The 24,629-nt window shown below is 42.4% G+C and overlaps 2 protein-coding genes and 1 non-coding gene across 6 annotated transcripts in view; 2 read left to right on the top strand and 1 right to left on the bottom strand.

The window, feature by feature from the left end:
• Positions 1-65: 65 nt before the first annotated feature.
• On the top strand, positions 66-3,661 carry Timm10b (translocase of inner mitochondrial membrane 10B). Of its 4 annotated transcripts, none has more exons than XM_052155457.1 (4): positions 68-203; positions 346-441; positions 612-812; positions 1,223-1,885. In XM_052155457.1, exons 1-3 carry the CDS (start codon positions 174-176, stop codon positions 786-788), a joined length of 303 nt encoding a protein of 100 aa, XP_052011417.1. In that variant the 5' UTR covers positions 68-173; the 3' UTR covers positions 789-812; positions 1,223-1,885. The 4 variants fall into 4 exon arrangements, with proteins under 4 accessions (XP_052011425.1, XP_052011417.1, XP_052011409.1 ...); XM_052155449.1 differs by lacking the exon at positions 1,223-1,885 and adding an exon at positions 3,339-3,661 and having other exon boundaries at positions 69-203; XM_052155442.1 differs by lacking the exon at positions 1,223-1,885 and having other exon boundaries at positions 69-203; positions 612-939.
• On the bottom strand, positions 2,152-2,290 carry LOC127676531 (small nucleolar RNA SNORA43). Its single transcript, XR_007976004.1, has one exon. It is a non-coding gene; the product is annotated as a small nucleolar RNA SNORA43 (small nucleolar RNA).
• Positions 3,662-11,957: 8,296 nt separating the features above from the next.
• Positions 11,958-24,629, top strand: part of Dnhd1 (dynein heavy chain domain 1) — a 62,891-nt gene continuing 50,219 nt past the window's right edge. The window contains 5 exon segments of the mRNA XM_052155431.1: positions 11,958-12,290; positions 12,518-13,322; positions 16,718-16,876; positions 18,446-18,649; positions 18,733-18,843. Of these exon segments, the coding sequence (XP_052011391.1) occupies positions 12,227-12,290; positions 12,518-13,322; positions 16,718-16,876; positions 18,446-18,649; positions 18,733-18,843 (1,343 nt within the window). The 5' untranslated portion in view covers positions 11,958-12,226.

Here is a 24,629-nt window from a genome sequence, read left to right as displayed (position 1 = left end):
GCCGGCCACGTCGCAGAGAAAAAGGGCGGAAGTGACGTTTGCAGTGCTGGGCGGGTCGAGCCTGGAGCTACGCCCTTCAAGCTCTGGGTGAGTGGCAAGAGTATATTTCCGGGGTGACTCCGAGACACCCACCCTCTGGGCGGAAGTGACTTGGGCTGTGAGCCCTTGGCATAATGGAGCAGCAGCAGCAGCAACTGAGAAACGTGAGTGAGGGCTAGGATGCTCTCTGGGTTAGACGCGCGGTTGATTTCCAGGGGTTCGCGCAAGAACCCCTGGAGGGGGAGGCGGGCTGCGCACCCCGGGAAGCCTCGGCGGTGGTGAAGTCTTGGTTCCCTTTTCTCTCAGTTGCGGGACTTCCTGTTGGTCTACAATCGGATGACAGAGCTGTGCTTCCAGCGCTGTGTGCCCAGCCTGCACCACCGAGCTCTGGATGCTGAGGAGGTGGAGACTGGGGGTGAGGGGGTCCTAGAGTTGACAACGTGCCGTACACCGCCCCCATCCCCGCTTCCCCTCTCTTTCATGACCTCAGTCCTCGGCTGGGCACCGGGAAGGAAGGAGGAGGGCTTGACAGGACTCCTTTTAGTTTCTACTTGCATCCGTCTTCCTTCCAGGAGGCCTGCCTGCACAGCTGTGCCGGGAAACTCATCCATTCTAACCACCGCCTCATGGCCGCTTATGTGCACCTCATGCCCGCCCTGGTCCAGCGCCGCATCGCGGACTACGAGGCTGCCACAGCCGCACCCGGTGCTCCTGGAGAACAGAGCAGAGACGCGTCACCAGGCAGCTAGCCGTCCCTGGCCCCAGAAGCGAAGGTGCTTGGATGGGCTCCTCTATGGACCTTTGGTTTATGTAAATGTGTACAGAGAGATTGAGCTTGAAAACTGGGTGCTGTTGCTTCTTTTCTTGGAGCCAATAAACCCGTTTTTATATTCTGGTTAATTTCCTGGGCAAGAACTTTTATCTATTGGTACTATCCTTTATCCTGTCATCTAGTGCATGTATACTGCCTTTAGCCCTGGAGGGTGATGTATTGCCTTCTTGTAGAAGGACAACTGGCATTCTCAGCACCCCAGCAAAAGCAGGGATTATGGGTAGTGTTTTAAGGTTAGTAATAGCAATGGGAAATTGGTTCCAAAAGGAGAGCCCTCGGGGGCTGTCCTTGGCTTGGGACTAACTCAAGGACCTGAATATACATTGGCTCATAACTAATTTTTATTCTCAGCTGTCAATCAAAAAGAATTTCTGTGGATCTAGGGGAAGAAGGTAATATCAAACAACCAAAGCAGGAAGAAAACTACCCCCTTGACTTTAGCCACTGCTTCCTAGGGGATCAGTGACTGCAGAACAAAGACAAGCCCCTAAGAATTCAGGAATGTTGACCATTTCCCCAATTTACTTTCTTAGTATTTCCTGCCTTTGTGAAATTAGCAATAAAGACGTTAAACAAAGAAGGGCTTTCTTGTCTTCAGAGTCAGTCAGGAAGACAGCTTTAGTCAAACCTCAAGAAGAGAACCTGAGGGAGAGGGAGCTGGCTTTAGGGAGGGATGGTTAGATGCAGTCTGTGATCCCCTCTTAGTGCATCACTGCTTGTCTAGTGTCCTGGTTCAGCTCTCTACCCTGCCCTTACGGTGTTCTCACTCAAACTACCCCAATGCCAGCTTCTCCCCCACCCCCTCTGTGGGATTCACGTGTGTATTCAGGCAGCTTTCCTGGCAGCTGCCATTCCCATGACTTCATTCCTCGAGTGGGGATGGGGAAGGAAGGAGGATGTGGCTTGTCCCACCATGTGGGGCTTCAAGGATATCAGCCTGCAGGGCAAGCACCAGCATGGGGCCTGCATTTATTACTGTTTTACAGGAGATTAAACTCAAGCACTTGTGCTTGTCAGGCAGGAAGGTTTTTTTTTTCTTTTTTTTTCTTTTTCTTTTTGCGAATTTGGTAACATATATACCTTAGCTTTGGGTTTGCATGTTATGAGTCTTTGGTTTTTTTTCAAGACAGGGATTCTCTGTGTAACCCTGGCTGCCCTGGAACTTACTCTGTAGACCAGGCTGGCCTTGAACTCAGAAATCCACCTGTCTCTGCCTCCCAAATGCTGGAATTACAGGTGTGTATCACCACACCCGCCTGTTTTTCTTTTTTTCTTTTTTTAAATGTCAGGCTACAAACCATTCTTAGGGCTCACTGGCTTCTGAACGCTGAGCGTAGAAATAGCCACTTGCTCTTTGCCCTAATGTCACAGGCACCACTGGGCAGCCGGGCTATGTCTGTGGCGCTGATCTAGGACAGCATCTTCAGGGTAGAAGGCAGGAACTCTTAACAACTAAGCTACCCAATTCCTCCTCGCTGCTTCCCGTAATCCCATCCCATCCCTTCCAGTATTGCAACAGGCAGCCAGCTTTCTTTTTTTTTTTCTTTTTTTTTTTCCTTTTGGATTTGATTTTATTTGAGACAGGGTTTCTCTGTATAGCCCTGGCTATCCTGGAACTCACTCTGTAGACCAGGCTGGCCTTGAACTCAGAAATCCGCCTGCCTCTGCCTCCCAGAGTGCTGGGATTAAAGGCGTGCACCACCACCACCACCACCACCCGCCCGGCTTTTTTTTTTTTTTTTTAAACAGAGAAATTAAATTCCCAGTCAAAACCAACCATTCACAGAGCAGATTCTCTGCCCCCTCCCCCCCTCCACCTATAGATCAGAAATAGGCATTTTATTTATTTCTTTATTTCTTTATTTCTTTTTGAGATGTGGTCTCATGTACCTAAGACTGACCTGGAAATTGTAACTAAAGATGATCTTGAACTCCTGGTACTCCTGCCTCTACTTCCCAAGTGTTGGCCAGCCAAAAAAATTGAAAATCTTAGTTGACTCCATATTGAGAGGCAGATCTTGCTCCAAGGCTTGTTATACATGCCTGAAATGCTAGCACTTAACAGGCCAAAACTTGTGAGTTCAAAAGCAGTGTGCACTGTTGTATCAAGACTATAAAGTGTATAAAGTGCAGCTGGGACATTAAGCCTGATATTTTTTCCACTACAGCAGGCTGCTACTCTAACTTGTGTCTGTTAAATTACTTTGTATAAATTTTATCATTCATACTCCTTTTAATTGCAAAACTAGGAGGTTTTTTTTTTTAATTTTTTTTTTTGTGTGTGTGTTTTGTTTTTTTCCGAGATGGGGTTTCTCTGTGTAGCCATGGCTGTTATTTTTTATTAAACAGGTAAAGAAGCAAGAAAACAGACCTTAGGAGAGCCTTGTCTTACACATTCTTGGAAAGTAGATTTTGGTGTGTCACTGTTGCTTTTCTTTTCTTTGTTTCTTTCTCCTTTCCCTTTTAGGTGGTTTTGCTGTGGGCCCATTGACCCTCAACTTGTGATCCTCCTGTCTCAGCTTCCTAGGTATTGCAATTACAGACTTGGGCTACAACTGATTGCTAGATAATTCTTTAGGCATATAAAAATTGCTGACCAGGAGCTTCCCTAAAGAGTGACCTGTCTACGTGATTAATTTGACTCCTTGACTAAGTACAAACGTGAGTAGAGCAGCTTATGAACTTCTTAATTCCCAAAACCAGGAAGGTGGAGGCCCAGGATATTGTGTGGCTGCTGAGAGCGCTACATCAGCATCTGTCTGTATCCTTTCAATAAACATGTGCTGTGAATGGCTGTGTGTCTTTTCTTCCCATGTCACACATAATTAGTAATTGCTGGAAATAGACCAGAGAACGGATATGCCTGAAGCCTATTCTCCGAACTACCGAGCACCAGGGAACGGGTATGCCCGAAGCCTGTTCTCCCAACTACCGAGCTTTTTTTTTTTTTTTTGGTCTCCTTTTGTTTTTGAGATGGTCTCACTATGCAGTCTCACACCTTGGATTCAAATTAGCTGGCCTTTACTTCCAAGTGACAGGGTTACACCTGTACCCCCCCACACTCAGTCTAGAGAGCTCTTACACCCAGCATTATCTGTACCGTGTCTGCCTCCAGTGCAGAAGCCAGTGTGTCTCAGTATGACCTGTCAGCTGTTTTCTGCTTTCAGTCTCCTCTCCAGTTTCTTCAACACTTAAGAGAAAGCCCATTCCTACTGTCCGCTTTCCATAGCTGCCGATCGTTTTCAGGTTTTGTCGGAAAGTGATAGCCATTGTCGTAGCAAGAGCAGGGCAGTGTTCTCAAGCACAACACACAGGACTTATTTGTTTTGTTTTTTTGGTTTTTGAGACAGAGTTTCTCTGTAGCTTTGACTGTCCTGAAACACTGTAGACTAACCTGGCCTCAAACTCACAGAGATCCACATGCCTCTGCCTCCTGAGGGCTGAGATTAAAGGTGTATGTTATCACCACCTAGCAGGGATAGTTTTGTTGGTTGGTTTGTGTAGTTTGTTGGTTTGGCTTCAGGTTTTTGTACATGCTAAAAAAGGGCTCTACCTCTGACCTACATACCCAGACCAGGAGTAAGTGTTGCCATTGTCATACCACGCCACAGACACTGGAGGGCAGAAGCGGTGATCTGTCACTCTTTCAGAGCTTTACTCTCTTCCCCAGCATAGTCTGTTTGCTTTAAAGCTGTTCATCCATTCAGCCTTCTTTCTCACTGTTTTACTATTCCCATGTACTTCCCTCCTCCCCGTCAATAGCTCTTGTCCTTGTATCCAGCACTTACGCTTTGATGTTTATACAGACAGCCCATTCCGTAGTTAAGATCACTTCATTCCATTTAGTTGTCTCTTGTCATCATTCTAAACCACCCGGTCTTCTGAATGCTGCTACTAGATCAAACAGCAAAACACTGTTTCTTTCATTTTATTCACTGACCATATTCCTTCTGCTTGGTTTAGGAAGTCACTATCCCTTCAATCTGGGGTTACTATCCAGCTTAAACCCCAGAGATTTTTCTGCTAAAGCTGAATTTTTTTGTGTAGGCATCCTTCCCTCTTATGAAACATTTATGTCTGCATTTGAACAACTAAATACTACTTAAGGAGATCACTGTAGAGCATAGTTATGCCAGGTTGAGTTCATGATTAAGTTCAAATGGAATCTTGGCTTTCAGACTCTCATTGAGTGGCATGTGTGTGCGTGTCTTTTATTTGAGCAGTTTATCACTCTGTAGCCCTGTCTGGCCTGGAACTTCAGAAATCCTCTTCCCTCTACTTTTCAAGTGCTGAAATGAAACGCACCCACCTGTTCTTTACTCCCCTACATAACTATTTTAAGTCAGTATCTGTAACCCTCTTCGCCCTTATTGTTTCCTTTCTGTAGGCCATTGTATTCCTCCTTGAAGAAAAATAACGACTGTCTGTAGGTAATCTCTAGTATCCTAGTGCTGACTCGCCCATCCACATCATTCCCTTTCCCTTCTAAATAGTGAGAAACCCTCATCCATTACCAGTGCCCATTTTGGGGCTTTGAGTTCTAGTCATTTCATACTTGACTGCTTCCAATTTCCTCTTATTTATTGTTGTCAGTTTCTAAATATGCTTCACTTCATATTCACTGTTGGACTTCACTGTTAAACAGTTATACCAAGTTTCCGGTTATCATCCTTTTTTTTTTTTTTTTTTTTACCACATTACAGATGTATCCCAGACATGGTTATATCCACCTTGCAAGCCATTTTCCATTCCCATTCCCCAGACTAGTACAGTTTGGGTTCTGTAGCCCTAACTGTATTCAAAGAGTACTTACTATGATCACCTGGTAACCTTATATCTCTACATCCATTGATAATTTCCTCGACCTCTACATACTTCATCTCTCAGTGGCATCTGATACTGTTTATAGTTAGTGCCTCATTGACATTCTCTCAGTGTCTTGATCCCAGTCTTAGGTTTTACTCCTATCCTTTTCTATGGTGTTCTAGCCTTTGTATTGGGCTCACCCTCTTCATAACCTTCACTAGGTCATGTTCTTTTTCTCTTGAATTTTTCGAGGATGGTTTCTTTTTCCTACTTTGCATTTTAGGTACTGATGACTCTAGATCTTTAAGCCACTTGACATCTTCACTTGTCTCAAGAACAGCTTGGGGCTGGAGAGTTGGCATGGGGGTTAAGAGCCTTGGTTGCTCTTCCAGAGCACACCCAGGTTCAATTCCCAGCACCCACATGGCAGGCAAAACACCAATGCACATAAAATAAAGGTTTTATACATACACACACACATATATATATAAAGCTCAAACCTAATTTTTTCTTATAAACTTTCCTGTTATGCCTGATATTCATCTAGTTGCAGAAGCTAGAAACATAAGCACATGCTTTTGATCCTCTCACTTATTTGCCAGATTCCATCGTTCTACATTTCTAAATATCACTTGGTTCTGTTTCTCTTTATCTTTACTGTGGTCTTCCAATAGGACTATTGCAATGCTGCTTTCTCCTTATGCCTACTTTTGCACCTCCTTTAACCCATCTACTCATCAGTCAGGAAATAAGTATGCTTAAAATGATTCTTATGATAAAAACAAGAACTTTGCTAGTGGTAGGGATTGAAACCAGGGCTTTTTATATGCTATGGAAGTGTTCTTTCCAAAACCTAGAGTTTTCATCACAATTTATAGGGCTGTGTATAATCCAGTCCTGCCTATCTCCAGCTTTATCTTTTTGGTTTTTCAAGACAAGTTTCCTCTGTGTAGCTCTGGCTGTCCTGGAACTTACTCTGTAGACCAGGCTGGCCTCGAACTCAGAAATCCACCTGCCTCTGCCTCCCAAGTGCTGGGATCAAAGGTGTGTGCCACCACTGCCCGGCTCAGCTTTATCTTAACAATAACTTAAAAGTGCTATTGACCCTATTTGTTGAGTTGACTTGAATCATGTTCAACTTTCTCTGTGCTCTAGCCAGGCTGGCCTTTGGTCCCTTCATACACTGTTCTAAGGGCCTGTGCATTTGTTTCTTTCTGTTATATGATGCAGGAGAGAAATCCTGTTTTACCTACTAAACTTCCTAATCCAATTACCATTTCCATAAGGCCATTTTCCCCAGAATTCTGCTCATATAGTTCTTTGTGTGTTGGGTGTATGACACTTCTTAATGGTTTGTGCCTCACGAGGACAGAATCCATGTCTTTATAACTCAAATCGTATCCTCGTCAAAGCAACTAGTACATAACTTTTAGCTTCCTTCTTGTTCAATTTATTATTAACAATGGAAAAAATCAAGAGAAAGTTTGTTTTATCAGATGATATAGAATTTCTGCAAATGTAACCTTTTGTCAGTAATTTAGAGTTTGAGATTGTATTGTTTGTTTTTGAGACAAGCTCTTCCTATATTGCCTAGGTTGGTCTTGGAGATGCAAACTCATCCAAGGTAGAAAATTGATCACAGACCAAAGTAATGATATCATTATAGTCTAAGTTGTTGAACTCATGAATTTATTGGAGCTACTTATAGGAGTGTATATATAAGGGGTTATTTTTAGGACTAGAAATGACTCTAACAGAGCACATCACCAAAAGCCCAACCCAGCATGGATGACAGTTCGCAAGACCTAGAACTTCAGGCTCACTGCATGTTTTGAAAACAGCTCTGCAGATTGGAGAGTGTCTGTTCCAAGGCAGCTTATCTTGTTTGAGAGTGTCTCTCAGCAGTCCTTACTGCATATGTGTGAAGAGGGAGGGGCCTAATGCTTCTGGTCAGATTCCGGAACTTTTAAAGTTTTGAGTTGGTTACTTCCTGAGTTTTAAAGAGTTCCCCTGCAGGATTGGGTATTTCAATTCTCTTCAGAACATCCTACATCTTTATCTTAAGGAGCTTCCCTCCAAGATGTAATGTTTGGTTAGAGGAAATTATTACACAACACCATCCTAGCTTCTGGAGTGCTAGGACTATAGGAACAAGCTCCTATGCCAACCCGACATGCTTGTTTAATCCTAAAATTCAATGGATAGTATCTTCTAACACTGTATGATCAATCATCATCCAAAGGCCTATTTACAGCAGGTTACTCTTTCAATTTGTAGGTTCTATAATTGTGTGTAAATATTTCCTTTAAATTTTTTTCAATAATTCCTTTTTATTTTTTATGCACATTGTTTTGCTTGTATGTATGTCTGTGTCAGGATATCAGATTCTCTGGAACCACAGTTCAGTTGTGAATTACCAGGTAGGTGCTAGGAACTGAGCCCCGGTCCTCTGGAAGAGCAGCCAATGCTCTTGACCACTGAGCCATCTGTGCAGCCCCATAACTATTTCTTTAACTCTTCAACCTCTATTATCAGCACCAAAATTAAACTTTCAAATGTTCACAATACAGATGATAGCAGCTATCTCCTAACAGCCTTTTGTCTTGAGTCCAGATCTCTTTTGATTAGTTGGAACCCAGCTCAGTTAATGATAGCAATGAGTCAAAAACAGCAGCAGCATGCCAGGTTTTTATTTAAGTAAAAGCCTAGTCTAAAGCTGGTGTGGTGGCTTCACTATCATCTGAAACTTAGGCTGCTTCCAGGTTTTCTGATGGTTGTGTCTGGGGATCTCCCTCATCCTTGTAACCTAAGGTAGAATTTGTCACATAAATCATTCCAAGGAAGAGAATGGAGCAGTTTGTTGTTAAGGGACATGCCTTCCTCCCTTTAAGGACACATACTAGATGTTACATGTTAAAAATTTCTCATGTGGCCTGATCTTGTTATAAGGGAGGCCTGAATTGTAATACCTATTCTCTCCAGCCATTTGCCCAACTAAATTAGGGGTTCTGTTTTTAAGGAAGAGAGACTTGACCTTAGAAAGATCTACCGATTCATTTCCCAGACTAGCCAGCTCTGATATAAACTATAAATAACCATAGCACTCATTTGCTTATTGGTTTTGTGACTTTAGAGTCAGCATCACAACTGGAGCTTTGTTTGAACAGGTCCCACATGACTTTACTCATTTTTAAGCCTCTTGAGGTTTTTTATTGTCTTTACATTTTCAATAAAAAGGACATGTTATTTGTGATTCTTGAATATGTTTTTCTGATTCTGAATGCTGTCTTTGCTTTTTCTGGGTAGACCTCACACTCACTGTGTATTCACATACAACTCTGATGTTAAGTTAGCTTAAGACCTGTAGGTTAAAAAAAATGAGAGGGGTGCAGTCGTTGTTCTCTTGGAATTTAATATGTAAAGGTCAATATAGGAAAAGTAAACATAACTTTTTTTTAGATTTATTTATTTCATGTATGAGCGTACACTGTTGCTGTCTTCAGACACACCAAAAGAAGGCATTGGATCCCCATTACAGATGGTTGTGACCCACTATGTGGTTGCTGGGAATTGAACCCAGATCCTCTGGAAGAGAAGTCGGTGCTCTAAACCACTGAGCCATCTCTCCAGCCCCATTTCTTCTTGCCATCTATAATGGGAACCTATTCTGTTGTGTCTGAAGACAGCAACGGTGTACTCATATACATTAAATGAATAAATATTTTAAAAGAATGCTAAAATAAATGTGTTGTCATAGAAAAATCACTAGTACAAATTTACCTGTTTATGAGAACAATACCCTACCTCAAGAAGTAAAATTTTTTTGCATTTATTCGTGCATGTGTGTATATGTGGTGCTCTTGGAAGCCAGATCCCCTGGTGCTGAAGTTATGTGAAAATGTACACTGATACAGGTAGTAGGAATCCAGCTCTGATCCTCTGAAAGAGCAGCAGGTGTTCCTCACTACTGAGCCATTTCTCTAATCTCCTGAAGAAGTAATTTTTAAAAATTTAGATACATTTATATTAATTTTGTGTGTATATATATATACATATACATATATACATAGACACAGGTGCCATGACATAGGTGTAGAGGTCAAAATTCTGCTTCAAGATGCAGCACTAACTTCCACATGTGTGAAACAAATTCAGCCCCCTTCTTCCCTCTTATACATACATATATACACACAGACACACACATCTCTCTGGAAAACCCTGCCTTTTTTTTTTTTTTTCAGGAGGTGAGTTTGTGGTCAGCCTGGTCTACAGAGAGTTGAGTTCCAGGACAGCCAGAGCTGTTACACAGAGAAACCCAGTCTCAAACAGGTGGTAATGTTATTATTTGAGAATAAAGAATACCCATTTATTTTTGCCTGTCTGGAAAACAGTTGTGTCAAAGTGTAAACTTCTTGACCTTTGACTTGTGGTTTCCCCACAAGAAGAGTTGGTGGGATACTGATGCTCTTATTTGTTCCCACACTGAACCCTGTTATGTCTCACTCATGTCAAGTATATCAAGAGTCTATTTTTGTGAGACTAAATATTTTATATACATAACATCATTTAACCTCATGACTGCCCTAAGAAGTAAACACTATTTTCATTTTCAAAAATAAAAGTGAAGTGGCAAAATAAAGATTTCAATTTAGGCAGTCTGATCCCAGAACTAATCTTACCAATTAATATTGTTATCCATTGATACATTTTCCCATAAATATCTTACAAGCATCTATTCACAGTTCTCTGCACCAAGGACTAAGGACAGAGTAAGAGGCACTAAGGACAATCAGAATCTCTGCCACTGTGGAGCTTATATTTTTAATCAGGGCAAACAGATAAGCAAATGAGTATATGAGATAGCAATCAAAGTACAGAATAAAATTAGTTTGGGGTAAAGAGGGTCAGGACATGGGAGAGTGCTGACTTCTGGGAAGTTAAAGGATTCATTATAAGAGGATGTCTGAGCAGAGACTTGAAATAAAATTTCAAGAACAATGTGGAGAAAAGTATTCACACTTGCATATAATCCTTACACCAGTGAGATGAACCAACAAGGTTATGCCTCCTAATCCTTCCCAAACAGCTCCAGCAAGGGACCAAACATTTAGATATATGAACCTATGGGGCCATTCTCATTCAAACCACCACAACCCCTGGGAAACAAAAAGATTAGATATGGAAGTTTTACTTTTGCCTAGGTCAGGCCAAGTGAAGGAGTGACACAGGCAACTGCCAGGTTGTGCCCTTAATAAAGAAGTGTGATTTCTTCTCTACTTCATCTCACTAGCTGTAATGGGCCTAGGCAGATGTGGTAAACTCTCTTGGACTCTGAAGGCAAAGACTATTTCCTTAGCCTTAGGGAAAGCAGAACACGCTGGTCATGGTCTTGGGAATACTTAAGCTTGAATGTGAGTATAGTGATAGCAAACACTAAACTTCTAGTTGGACACATAAGCATAATCCTTTCCTTTAGGAGGTTGAGGCAGGGGAATCATGACTTCAAGGACAGCTTTCCTTTCTAGACTGGAGACTAAACCCAGGGCTTTGAGCATGCGAGGCACGAGTTGTACCACTAAGCTACGCCTCCCACCCATGATATCTGCTATCTTTGAAATCGGACGACCTACTGCACCCCCCACCCCCAAGTCTACTCTTTTTTACTGTCTGGCTTATCAAAATTTCCACTAGAGAGTAAAATCTATAACAGAGGTAGGGTTTCTATTTTTAAATAATTAAACCACTCCTAGAGTCTCAGTCACAGCTAGATATGTAGCGTGTTGAGAGATACAAGATTTTTGTCTTAGTCGGATTTCGTGTTAGGAGTTGAGGTGGGATGGTTGGATATTGCTGTCAAGGGATGGGGAGGGAAAAATCAGTGAGCAGGTGAGTGCCGGTGATTACACTGGCTTCCTACGACCACGCCCCAATGCTGTTAGTGTCCCAAATCAATCTTATTCATTCAGCCAGATTGTCTTTGTGCTTTTGGGGTGTCAGGTTAAAAGCAGTCTGCTAGTGTGGCCTGGGTCCCGCCCCAGGCCCCTCCCACACGCCTGTTGAACTTTCCTTCTGGCTCCGGTTTGCGGCTCGGGCCTCCAGGATTCTGTAACGGTTCTAACAGCTGGGAGTAGGTGGTGCGGCTGGTTCTTCCGCTCCGCTCTGGCTCGGAATCTGCCACCCTTGCCCTCAGTGGCTCAGGTCTTCCAGTGCCTAGGGAGGCCCCTCCCACTGGCGTGCCTAGAGCTGTCTTCTGCCACTATCCTCTAGGTGTCCTAAACCGCTTCCCTACCCAGCAGTGGGCTTTGCACTCTGAATCATCTCAGTCTTAGAGTGAAGGTTTCAGGTGACTCGAGCTTTGCTGTCTTTGAGGACAACCCCTTTGTGTGACAACCGCTTTGTGTTTCCTTTTCAAGGCGGTTGCTAGCCTCCACTCTGAAGGTTTCCTGATGTGAACACAGTTTTTCCAAAGACTTTACAAGAGTCTATCGGTCTCCGTGTTAAGTGACTGCGACTGAGCCTAAGTTCATTCACTGCAGGGAGAGCTCCGCAATGAAACCTCATCCACGGACCAGTCCCCCTTCCTTTCCCGTGCTGTCTACATCCCGCAGGCCAGGTAAGACGAGGCCTCGGAGGGTGGGAAGGAGATCCTGGGCAGGGAGGGCTCCTTCTTGGACCTGTGCTAGTTCTTGACGGTGAAGGACTCAGTAAAGGCCCTCTACTGGTCTTCCTATGCCCTGCACCTCTATATCCATCTTGCTGTCCTTACCCTACTGGCACAAGCCCAGAGCCTGAGCCTACCCTCCCCCACCCTCCCATCCCTGACCCTGCTGGGTCACACAGGTCAGACCCAGAAGCCAAAAACCTGGAATTGGCATTTGAACCCCGAGCTGTGGGCAAGATCAGTTCGACAGCAGTTGAATACCTGCCTCCGCTTTATTCTGGAAGAAAAGAAAAGTCCATGGTTTGATACCCTTCAGTCTGGGCTCGCTGGATGTAGCTGCAGTGGACAAGGACACTCTTGGCACTGCCGGAAGAAACAGGAGGAACTTAAGGCAGTGGTTGAATCAGAGCAGCGGGAAATGCTGAAGCTGCTGCTGTCTGAGCTTAAGTCTCTGTTCTCAGCTGTGATGCAGGATGGCAGTTGTGAAGCTTGGCGCTATCTGCATGCAGTACTGGGCCTGTTGCCTCCATACCGCGAGATGCTGGCTGGGCAACTTGAATTGCTGCCCTTCCTGGAGCAGCTGTACTGCTGGGCACCCAGGGTCCAAGCCCGGCTCCAGCTGGACCTGCTAGATGCCATAGACAAGGCCTTTCCCCCAGACAGTTCTTTGTTACATAGTTCTTCCCATGTTGACTGTGGTCCCTGGATGAAGAGGTTTCATCGAGGGCCCCCATACTCAGCATGCCCTTTTGTGAAGGCCCGGTGGGACCAGCAACAAAAAAAGGAATTGGCCACGTGGCTACGACCATTGACACTGCCTGAGCTACAGCACTGTCTGGGCATTGTTGGTGCTGAGGTGGCCCTAGAAGAGACCCCATGGCTGGACAGCCTTAGTCTTTTGCCCTTGGCACTGGCTACAGACATCCCTGTACAGTATGAAAGCAGTGGTATTGAACTCGCAGAAGGGGAACCTGCTGGGAGAAAGTGAGTGGCATGGTTTGGGGCTTTAAGTAGAGGGGGAAATGCATTAGTTTAGGGGCCTGCATGGCCGCTGGCTTCTTGCACCAGCGCCTATGGCTCTTCAAGATTAGCCCATCTCTAAATCGAGCTGGACCAGGCTGCACCTTTTCTTTTCCCTTGCAAAACCAAAGCTAAAGTCTCAGTGCTAATCTACAGGGAAACACCCAAATCAACAGCAGCCATTAGAAAGCCAAGACTTGACCTTGCAGTTTCCAGTCTCCTCAGAAGGTGCCAGAAGCTTCTTTAGGGTTTATATTCTTGGTCATTTATATTTGCCAAAACATACTTTTGGGCATGTATTGTGCTGGTCCTAGGAATTGTATATGGGGTCTTTGGTTACTCTAGGGAGTGCTTGTCTGAGTGGTCTGTCTTCATGGGTTTATGTGAAGTATTCCAGATCTAAGACAAAGCACTGACTCTGTGAGTCGACTTCCTGATCTGACAGTATGGGTGGCCCCTTGAGTAAATAAGGGTCTCTTTCCTTCCAGTGCCCTGATCTGGCTTCCAAAATCCTAGGATTTCAGAATGCCCAAAAGATCCCTTCTAGGAGCTCTTTAGTATAGGAACTTCTTCCTCGCTCTGGTCTGGTTTTCCCTTTCTTGTAGCTTGTCTATGACACATTCACTGTTTGGGAGGGGGGAGCTAACTATGCTGTAATCAAGCATGACTTAATTGCTCAGCTTTTGTTCTTAAATTTATGATGGGCTCAATTTGTGACTTTTTGGTGAACTCTCAGATCACTAATGGTGGAAGTGGACAGGTCCCTGGAACTATGAAGGAAGGAACTATAAAGGGCAACATTTTGTCTTCAATCTTCTTGGCCAAGCTTCCTTCCCGCCCCTAGCCTAGGCCCAAGCCTAACTTCTCTTTTGGGAGACATTAACAGAAATAGCTATGGGGTGATAGATCAGGAAGAAATCAAGTTCTCATACCTGCATGAACTTGGCAATCATCCTCTGAGGTCTAGGTTTACAGTTTACTCTTCTCCAGGACTGTCTTCCTAGGTTCCGGTTCATTTAATAACTTAATTGTTACTTGGATGTATCCTGCTGCTGGGAATGTAAAAAGTGAGCCAAATAGACTTAGTTCTTTCCTTTGAAGTCTTACAGTTTGGTAAGGGGGACATTAGGACAAGTAAGGTATAATTAACATTGTAGTAAGTAGTATACAACAAAAGGCTGTTGGCTATTGCCTGTGTACTCTTGGTGGGACGGGATTGGGGAGGAGAGATGAGAGAGAGAGAGAGAGAGAGAGAGAGAGAGAGAGAGAGAGAGAGAGAGAGAACAGTAGTAGTAGAGAATTTGGATAGAGATTAGATTAGTAAGGTGGGCTAGGAGGTGAAAGTGTGTCAGTGGGGCAGCAGTTAGTTGTCCTAAATGCTGCTGTTTTGAGTTTTGTGCTGAGGAAGTCAGATTGTAGTGTGCATTTGGAAATGAATGGGGGACAGTGGAATTGCCATCTTACTCTTCATCAGCACTGGCTCGAAAGAGAGAAAGACACTAGGACCAGAGTTTGAAGTAAGTCTGGCATCTACATGAGACTCTTATTAAAGTAGAAGGATATTTTTCAGCCCTTAAGACACAGAATCTGAGATGTAGGTACTCTGTGTTAACATATCTTTTATTTTCCTGTTGTACTTGTCTGGGAGGCTCACTGCCTCTGTCTGCTAACTATGCCCAGTCCTAGAAGCTTCTAGCCTCCACACAGTCTTATCTAGGCCTAAAATGTTTTCAGCCTCCGAGACTTGGTCCTGAATAAGCTCACCCTTTCTAGTTCTTTCTGAGCTCTGACTGGCTGGTTCAACTCAGCTGTACTGGCTCCAACTCCTTTCCAAACTGACTGATTCAATCTTGCCTCTCTGGACTTCTGAATTCCTCTGCTTGGCCTCAGCCTAGATTTGGCAGTGTGTTCTCGTCTTCCAGCTTCTTCTCCTTCTCTGACTCATTCTGTCTTCACCTGTGTCTGGCTTAATATCTCTGCCACCTGTCTCTGGTCCACTGTCTCGGTAAAGCCTCCTCCTTCCTCTTTGTCTGCACTGTTCTCTTAAGCAGCTTCCCTTTCCTCGTCTCGCTAGAGTTGGGCAGATCTTATTCTGTCAGATCTTTCTCTGATTTGTCATGTTTTCTGCTGCTCGATTAGACATCACTTTTAAGACATGGGTTCTTCCTTTTACAAACTAACTTTACCTTCATTGTTTGGGATTAAAGGTGTGTACTAAGGGTGTGTCTATATTCCAGCCAGAGGGATTAAAGATGTGTGCAAAGGGTTGAGTCACACCACAACTAGAAACAGGTTTTTCTACACAATCTTGGGGTTCAAGGTGTGATCAAAGGGCTGAGCCACATCACAATTAGAAACAGGTTTTTTTTTTCAGTAAATGACACAATCTTGGGGTTCAGTGTGATCAAATATCCTACATTCATAGACTAAAGGGATCACCAGGTTATAGTAAGAGGAAATTATATGGAGAACAAGAAGGAATACAGCATACACATGACAAAGTAGCTTTGCAGAAAATAAAGAGCACGCTGTCCTCCAGACTGGCAGACGGTTTGGGGGAAGGCAACTGAAACCAAGGGAGTTAGTTCAGAGCTGAAAAGCTCAATTTGTTCCGTCAAAGGAGGAAGGATGTGATGAGACTAGGACTAGGCAGGGCTGAGCATGCAGTTAGGCATAGCAGCTTGGGGAGCTGGGAACAATAGTTGTTTGTACTATGATAGGAAACAGAGTGAGCCCAGAATTGAGACTGGGCACTAGGGAGTGTTCAGGAACCAATAGTTCTAGTTTTGTGACTTATGTGACCTCACTACTAAGAAAATATATTTTTCACTTTTGTCACACTAGGTATCCATCCTGAGTCCTCATGCACCCTAAGCAACTGCTATACTACTGAGTCAAATTTTTAGTCCTACTTGTACTTTTTGAGATAGGGTTTTACTAAGTTGGTTATGCTGGCCTTGAACTTAATGTTCTCTTATGATCACAGATATAGCAGTTATTAGGACTTGGTCGAATATCAAAACCTATAAGCTGGTGCAATAATACCTTCCTATTACTTTATACAATGTTATATAACATTGAGTGCAGTAATCACAACCAGTCTAGTAGAATCATTTATCAGAAGGAAGAGTTTTTCATACCCAGGCTGTAGTTGACTCTAGCTAACCAGCATGCATGATGGACTGCAATTGCTCCGTATGTGACATGAGTATAGATTAGACTATCTAGACTCTGGCAGTGCTGTGTCCCCTCGGGCGCTTGACCTAGTGCCTGCTTTCCATGGTTAGTGATGGCAAGGATCTCCCTAGGCACTGATCCCTTTGATCTGCCTTTTCTCCCTGACTTGTCTTGTCATGCAGACCTCAGCTTGCCTCTGAAGCTCCTGAGAAGGCCTTCAAGAAGAAAAGCTCTAGGACTCCTGTCTTGAGAAGTCAGGTGAAATCCCTTCTGAATAGAGACTGGTCCCAGAAGAAGATCCACTTCCTTTATCTCAATGTGGCTTCTGATCGGCACTTTAAGTAAGGGCCTGGATCCAGGGCATTTCCTCGGCGCCCTCCAATGCCTGGCATGCTGCCTTCTAGTTTTTTGTCTCCATGTTTATCCCCCTCTTCTGCTTGTTGTCCACACACCTCTCATGCCTCATGGGTTCCAGCTGCCTTCCCTTCTCAGCCTCCTCTTTGCCCTACTTTGCTTTTACAAGCTCTTGCCTGAATTGTGCCTTTCTTACTTTTGCTCTTTATTCTTTTGTAGAAAGAGGAAAACATTTATTCATAGCTTCAGAAGCGCATTTAATGCTGACCTTATCCAACTCCAATGCAAGCATCACATGTTGAAATCTCAATGTTAGGGAAACTTGGTCTTCCAAAAGCATCCTGATTTTAGACTAAACTAAAATGGTCTTTTTTTTTTTTTTTTTTTTTTTTTTTTTTTTTTTTTTTGAGACAGGGTTTCTCTGTATAGCCCTGGCTGTCCTGGAATTCACTCTGTAGACCAGGCTGGCCTCAAACTCAGAAATCCACCTGCCTCTGCCTCCCAGAGTGCTGGGATAACAGGTGTGCGCCACCACTGCCCGGCTAAACTAAAATATTCTTTCCCTGTATTTCTTTGTATTTTGATTTTTGGTTTTTGTTGTTGTTGTTGTTGTTGTTTTTGTTTTTTTGTTTTTGTTTTTTTTTTTGCTGCTAAGACTTTAAAACCAAACCTCTGGATTCCACATCAGCTGCATTCATTCACGTTCTCCCATTAGATTCAACTGTTTTTTTCTTGGATGGAGTTTGGATGGGTAGGACTCACAAATTCTAGTTGAGTGCTCTACCACTGAGCAACACACCCACCCCGCCCTAATTCCTCTCTCCATCCTTCCCTCTCCAACCTCCCTCACAGGCTATTATTGCTACAATTAAAACATTCCCACTCACCCTACACACAGAGAGAGATCAACATCTCCAAAATGCCCACGTGTCTTAAAAATTAAAGTATCATCATGGAAGGATTTTTAATTTTATCTTTTCATAAAATAGTATTGCAGCTTACATGTGATGCTATCTTAATTTTTGTGAGATGTTCTGTGTCTGAGATACAACCTTGGAGCAAGCTAACAGGCTAGATGCCATCTTTCTTTCTTTCTTTCTTTCTTTCTTTCTTTCTTTCTTTCTTTCTTTCTTTCTTTCTTTTTTTTTTAAAGATTTATTTATGTATTTATTTTATGTGAGTACACTGTAGCTGTCTTCAGACACACCAGAAGAGGGCATCAGATCTTGTTACAGATGGTTGTGAGCCACCATGTGGTTGCTGAGAATTGAACTCAAGACCTCTAGAAGAGCAGTCAGTGCTCTTAACCGCTGAGCCATCTCTCCAGCCCCATCTTTCTTTCTTTTCATCTGTCTTTTGCTTAAATTGATTCCATCCAATCATTCTAGTTTGAATACTATTCTGCTGTTTTCCCCCATTTCTACTTTCTTCTGCCTCTCTTTCTATCTCCCTTTTCTTTCCCCCTGCTTTCCTCTGATCTCCTCGGGGTATCTGCACAAATTCTTTGGTTCTCACTCACCACACTTGGTTTTTGTTGTTGTCTTAATTAAAAACAGCCCTTACAAGCTGGTGGTGGTGCCGCCAGACAAGGTAAATCCTGAGCACTACATCTTCTCCCCGTTTGGGATCCTGCACGTCCATCCTGTGGAGGGCAGCGAGGCCATGACGCTGGCCACTTGGCACCGCGACTATGGCCTCTGGCGCGAGCTCCAGCGCATCCCGTTCTTTAAGAATTGCCTCTTACGAAAGGCGTTGACCTGGTAGGCGATGGTAGGGTGGTCTTGGGTGGAGCGATGGATGAGGGAAATATGAGAACACATCGTCACTCACCTCTAATTTGTAGTTGGAAGAAAAATGTGAGGTTGTGTGGGCTGCATCGGATCCAGACGTTCCTGAAGACTCACCTGCTCTTGGCTATTCCTCATTTTGGAGCTGCGATGCTCCATATTAGCAGGTGAGGTATTACAAGCACACCTGCCATGGGTTTTTGAATGTTAAATACTGGGAATGGGGGTGCACGCTGTAGTCCCACTTCTCAGAAGGCTGAGGCAGTAAGATCAAGAGTCTGAGGCTGGCCTGTGATAATGATCCTATCATGGCTTTGTTGTTTGGGGGTTTGGCTTTTGTTTTTTTGGTGGATATATGTGTATGTTGCAGTGCTAGGGATTGAATCCAGTGTCTTCAATATACTAGGCAAGTACTCGACCACTGAGCTCCTGTCTTCAAAACGTTGAGTCAATAACCACAAAAAAATTATCTGGATAAAAGGCACACTATGTTCATTCATAAGTTTTTAAGATATAAAAAACACAAAGAAAAACTCCCTAATTTTGTTATCCACAAATAATCACAAAGAACATCGTATTTTATTTTTCTAATTAGTCTTTGCATATATAAAATTTTTGTTACATGTTGTTATATAACCAGTATTCTGAATGTATCTCCATGTAATTACATGTTCTTTTATACCAACGTGTCCTGAATACAACACAATTAATTACCCACAGGGTCAAACTTAGGTATTTGAATCTAAAAACTCTTTTTTTTTTTTTTCCTGGAGCTAAGGACTGAAACCCAGGGCCTTGCAGTTGCTAGGCAAGTGCTCTACCACTGAGCTAAATTCCCAACCCCTAAAAATTCTTTAATCTCTCCTCATTTCTCTTTCAAACATACCCACACTCTTTTGAAAGTTGGTTATTATTTTATCACTTCTTTGCCTTTCCCTCATGATGCTTCAGGTATATTCTGTGATAGGAACTATAAGCTTAAGTGCCCAGGGAGCCTAAACTGGAGATACTACAAAAATATAGTGATCAGATGTAAGACATTAGATATTGTGGCACTGCAGCCTGAAGATTGCATTATAAAAGAGTCACTTCTCAGCTCCAACTAACTGACATTATATAATATAGGTCTAATATGATCAGCTTACCTTACTTTCTAGAATTTCCTGGAAACCTACATTTTGTGATAAAATTTAAACTTTCAAAAATTAAATATAGTATTTTAGGGGTGTATGTATGTGTATAAGTCAGAGAACAACTTGGGAAAGTCAGTTCTTTCCTTCCACTGTGTGGGACCTGGGGCCTAGAGTTGATTATTAGGGTTAGTGGCAAATGCTTTTACCTACCCAACCATCTTGCCAGCTCTAAAAAAATTTTAACTTTTTAAAATTTGAATACTATTTGGGGTCAAATTTTAATAAAAAAAAAAGTGAGGTTCAGCTCCTAGCAACACACATTGTAAAAGTTGGAACATTGGTCACCCGTTTTCAGACTCTTTATACTGTTATCGGTTTTTCCAAATTTGTCTAGTCAACAAAATGGTTGTTTTGTTTTTGTTTTCTGTTTTGTTTTTCTGGTTTTTTTACTTTGTTTTTGAGACTGGGTCTCATATGCCCCCAGGCTGGCCTGTAATTTGCTCCTCAAGTGTGATTGTTTGTATATGCTCAGCCCAGGGTGTGGCACAATTAGAAGGTGTCACCCTGTTGGAGTAGGTGTGTCACTGTGGGTATGGGCTATAAGATTCTCATCCTAGCTGCTTGAAAGCCAGTATTCCAGCAGCCTTCAGATGAAGATGTAGAACTCTCAGCTCTGCCTGCACCATGCCTGCCTGGATGCTGCCATGCTCCTGCTTTGATGATAATAGACTGAATTTCTGAACCTGTAAGCTAGCCCCAATTAAATGCTGTCCCTTATAAGACTTGCATTGGTCACAGTTTCACAGCAGTAAAACCCTAAGACAGAAGTTGGTACCAGTGACTGGGGTATTGCTGTGATAGGCTTGAGCATGCTTTTGTTTAGAATAATGTATATTTTGGGAATTTGGATTTGGAAAGCAGTAGAATGATTTAAATGGGGCTTAGTGGGCCATCCTAGTAGGAATATGGAAGACTTTGTTGCTGAGAGTAATTTGAACTGTGCAGAGAGGGCCCAAGAGGTTTAGGTGGAGAATTTCAGTATGTGGCCTAGAGACTGTTTTTGTGGGATTTTGGTGAAGAATGTGGCTGCTTTTACCCTTGTATGAAGAGTCTAGCCTAGGCTAAGGTAAAGAGATTGTTGTCAATTACATTGACAAAGGGAATCTCAAAAAAGCCCAGCAGAGACTGTTCTCTGGTTAAATCTCATGAAGAGTGTTTTGAACAAGCATAGTAAGCTTAGAAAGGAAAAATATAAAATATATGGTATTAAAGGGGCAGCAGGAAGTGAAAGGTAGCTGAATCCTGTGTTCAAGGATATCAAATTGAATTAAGGAAGTGGTGACCTTGGGGCAAGATCCCACCCAGCAAGTTTAGGTCCAGGCTTTGTAGTACAAACCTTTAATCCCAGGAAATAAAGCCCAAACAGATCTCTTGAGTTCAAGGCCAGCCTATACAGAGCAAGTTCTATGTGAAGAAAAGCTTATGTCCAGGTGTGGTGGTACACAATTTTAATTCCAGCATTGATAAAGTAATAGAACAAGGTGTGTGTGTGGGGGGGGGGGGAGCTGGAGAGATGGCTCAGCAGTTAAGAGCACTGACTGCTCTACCAGAGGTCCTGAGTCTAATTCCCAGAAACCACATGATGACCCACAACCATCTGAAATGGGACCTGATATCCTCTTCTGCTGTGTCTGAAGAGAGCTACAGTGTACTCACATACATTAAATAAATAAATAAATAAATAAATAAATAAACACATCTTTTTTTAAAAAAAATAGAACAGGGGGGGGGGAGGGACATGTTCCAGCTCCAGCAAGCAGCAGAACACAGCAGTTTTGTCTATTTGGCTCTGGCTTTAGAGTCAAGAATAGAAGGGACTACTGGGACAATTGATGCTGGTTAGATGGTGCAAAGAAATTAGTGGTGAATAAGAAGAGACCAGCATCACTGAGGTCAAATTTTCTGGAAAATGTTTTCTGAGAGCACAAAGAAGCAGTGTTCCAAGATAGCCAAGGTTGTACTTCTTGCTTTAACTGTACTTGGTAATACGTAAGAGTCAAGTGAACTCCATAGCCAGTCCCACAATACCCAGAGGAAGCTCCATTCCCAGGCACTCTAACACACCCAGGATCCCAGGATTCTAGGGTCCCAGGGTCCCAGAGGCAGCTTGACTACCAGGAACTCTGACACACCCAGGACCTCAGGATCACAGGATCCTGCAATCACAGGATCACAGGAACAACTGGACTCTGAGGAGTTCTGACACAACCAAGATCACAGGAAGGATGGGCTCCAGACATGCTCCAGAGAGGCAAGCATAAGAACACAAGCAACAGAAACCAAGGTTACTTGGCATCATCAGAACCCAATTCTTCCACCATAGCAAGTCTTGGATACACTGTCACACTAGAAAAGCAAGTTTCAGATTTAAAATAACTTTTCATCACAATGATAGAGGACTTTAAGGACATAAATAACTCCCTTAAAGAAATACAGTAGACTACAGGTAAACAGGTAGAGCCCTTAAACAGGAAACACAAAAATCCCTTAAAGAATTATAGGAAAACACAATCAAACAGGTGAAGGAAATGAACAAAGCCATCCAAGATCTAAAAATGGAAATAGAAACAATAAAAAAAGACAACCCTGGAGTTAGAAAACCTAGAAAAGAGATCAGGAGCCATAGATGCAAGCATCACCAACAGAATGTACAAGAGATCGAAGAGAGAATCTCAGGGGCAGAAGATACCATAGAAAACATTGACACAGCAGTCAAAGAAAATGCAAAATACAAAAAACTCCTAACCCCAAAACAACTAGGAAATCCAGGACACAATGAGAAAACCAAACCTAAGGATAATAGGTATTGAAGAGTTAAGAGTTCCAAATTAAAGGTCCAGTAAATATCTTCAACAAAATTACAGAAGAAAACTTCACTAAACTAAAGAAAGAGATGTCCATAAACAAACAAGAAGCCTACAGAACTCCAAATAGACTGGACCAGAAAAGAAATTCCTCCCATCACATAATCAAAACACCAAATGCACTAAACAAAGAATATTAAAAACAGTAAGGGAAAAAAGGTCAAGAAACATATACAGGAAGACCTGTCAGAATTACATCAGACTTCTCACCAGAGACCATGAAAGCTAGAAGATCCTGGACAGATGTCATACAGACCATAAGAAAACATAAATGCAAGCCCAGGCTACTATACCCATAAAAAAATCTCAATTACTATAGACAGAGAAAACAAGATATTCCATGAAAAAAGCAAATTTACACAATATCTTTCCACAAACCCAGCTTTCCAAAGGATAATAGATGGAAAACATCAACACAAGGAGGGAAATTATACCCTAGAAAAAGCAAGAAAGTAATCTTTCAACAAAGCCAAAAGAAGATAGCCACACAAACATAATTCCACCTCTAACAACAAAAATAACAGGAAGTAGCAATCACTTTTCCTTAATATCTCTTAACATCAATGGACTAAATTCCCCAATAAAAATACATAAACTAATAGACTAGATATGTGAAAGGATCCAGCATTTTGCTACATACAGGAAATGCACCTCAGTAACAAAAACATTACCTCAGAATAAAAGGTTGGGAAAAAATTTTCCAAGCAAATGGTCCCAAGAAACAAGCTGGAGTAGCCATTCTAATATTGAATAAAATTGTCTTTCAACCAAAAATTATCAAAAAGAATAAGGAAGGACACTTCATACTGGTCAAAGGAAAAATCTATCAAGATGAAATCTCATTTCTGAGCATCTATGCTCCAAATACTAGGATACCCACATTTATAAAAGAAACTTTACTAAAGTTCAAAGCACATACTGCACCCCACACAATAATAGTGGGAGACTTCAACACCCTACCTCTCAGCAATGGACAGATCATGGAAACAGAAACTAAACAGACACAGTGAAACTAACAGAAGTTATGAAGCAAATGGATGTAACAGTTATTTATAGAACATTTCATCCTAAAGCAAAAGAATATACCTTCTTCTCAGCACCTCATGGTACCTTCTCCAAAATTGACCATATAATCGGTCACAAAACAGGCCTCAACAGACACAAGAAGATTGAAATAATCCCATGCATCCTATCAAATCATCAGGGACTAAGGCTGTTCTTCAATAATAACAAAAAAATGGAAAACAAACATGGAAGCTAAACAACACTACTCATTGATAACTTGGTCAAGGAAGAAATAAAGATTTTCTAAAATTTAATGAAAATGAAGACATCATACCAAAACTTATGGGACACAATGAAAACAGTGGTAAGAGGAAAACTCATAGCTCTAAGTGCCTCCAAAAAGAAACTGGAGAAAGCATGCAGTAGCAGCTTGACAGTACACCTGAAAGCTCTAGAACAAAGAGGCAAATACATCCAAGAGGAGTAGACAGCAGGAAATCATCAAACTCAGGGCTGAAATCAACCAAGTAGAAACAAAAAGAACTACACAAAGAATCAACAAAACCAGGAGCTGGTTCTTTGAGAAAATCAACAAGATAGATAAATCCTTAGCCAGACTAACCAGAGGGCACCGAGACAATATCTAAATGAATAAAATCAGAAATGAAAATGGAGACATAACAGAAACTGTGCAAATTCAAAATGTCAGATCCTAATACAAAAGCTTATACTCAACAAAATTGGAAAATCTGCATGAAATGGACAAATTTCTAGATACATACCAGATGCTAAAATTAAAGCAGGATCAGATAAACCATCTAAACAGTTCCATTACCCCCTAAAGAAATAGAAGCAGTCATTAATAGTCTCCCAATCAAAAAAAAGCCCAGG

The sequence above is a fragment of the Apodemus sylvaticus genome, chromosome 1 (genome assembly GCF_947179515.1).
Source record: "Apodemus sylvaticus chromosome 1, mApoSyl1.1, whole genome shotgun sequence".
NCBI classification, from domain to species: Eukaryota; Metazoa; Chordata; class Mammalia; order Rodentia; family Muridae; genus Apodemus; species Apodemus sylvaticus.
The sequence above is the reverse complement of the archived record's forward strand: the minus strand, read 5'-3'. Positions and strand labels throughout refer to the sequence as shown.

Excerpts from the sequence above, each read along its gene's own strand:
- Timm10b (XM_052155449.1), top strand. The coding sequence starts at position 174 with ATGGAGCAGCAGCAGCAGCAACTGAGAAAC. Across the intron at positions 204-345 it reads AGCAGCAGCAACTGAGAAAC|TTGCGGGACTTCCTGTTGGT; the intron begins GTGAGTGAGGGC and ends CTTTTCTCTCAG. Across the intron at positions 442-611 it reads GAGCTCTGGATGCTGAGGAG|GAGGCCTGCCTGCACAGCTG; the intron begins GTGGAGACTGGG and ends TCTTCCTTCCAG.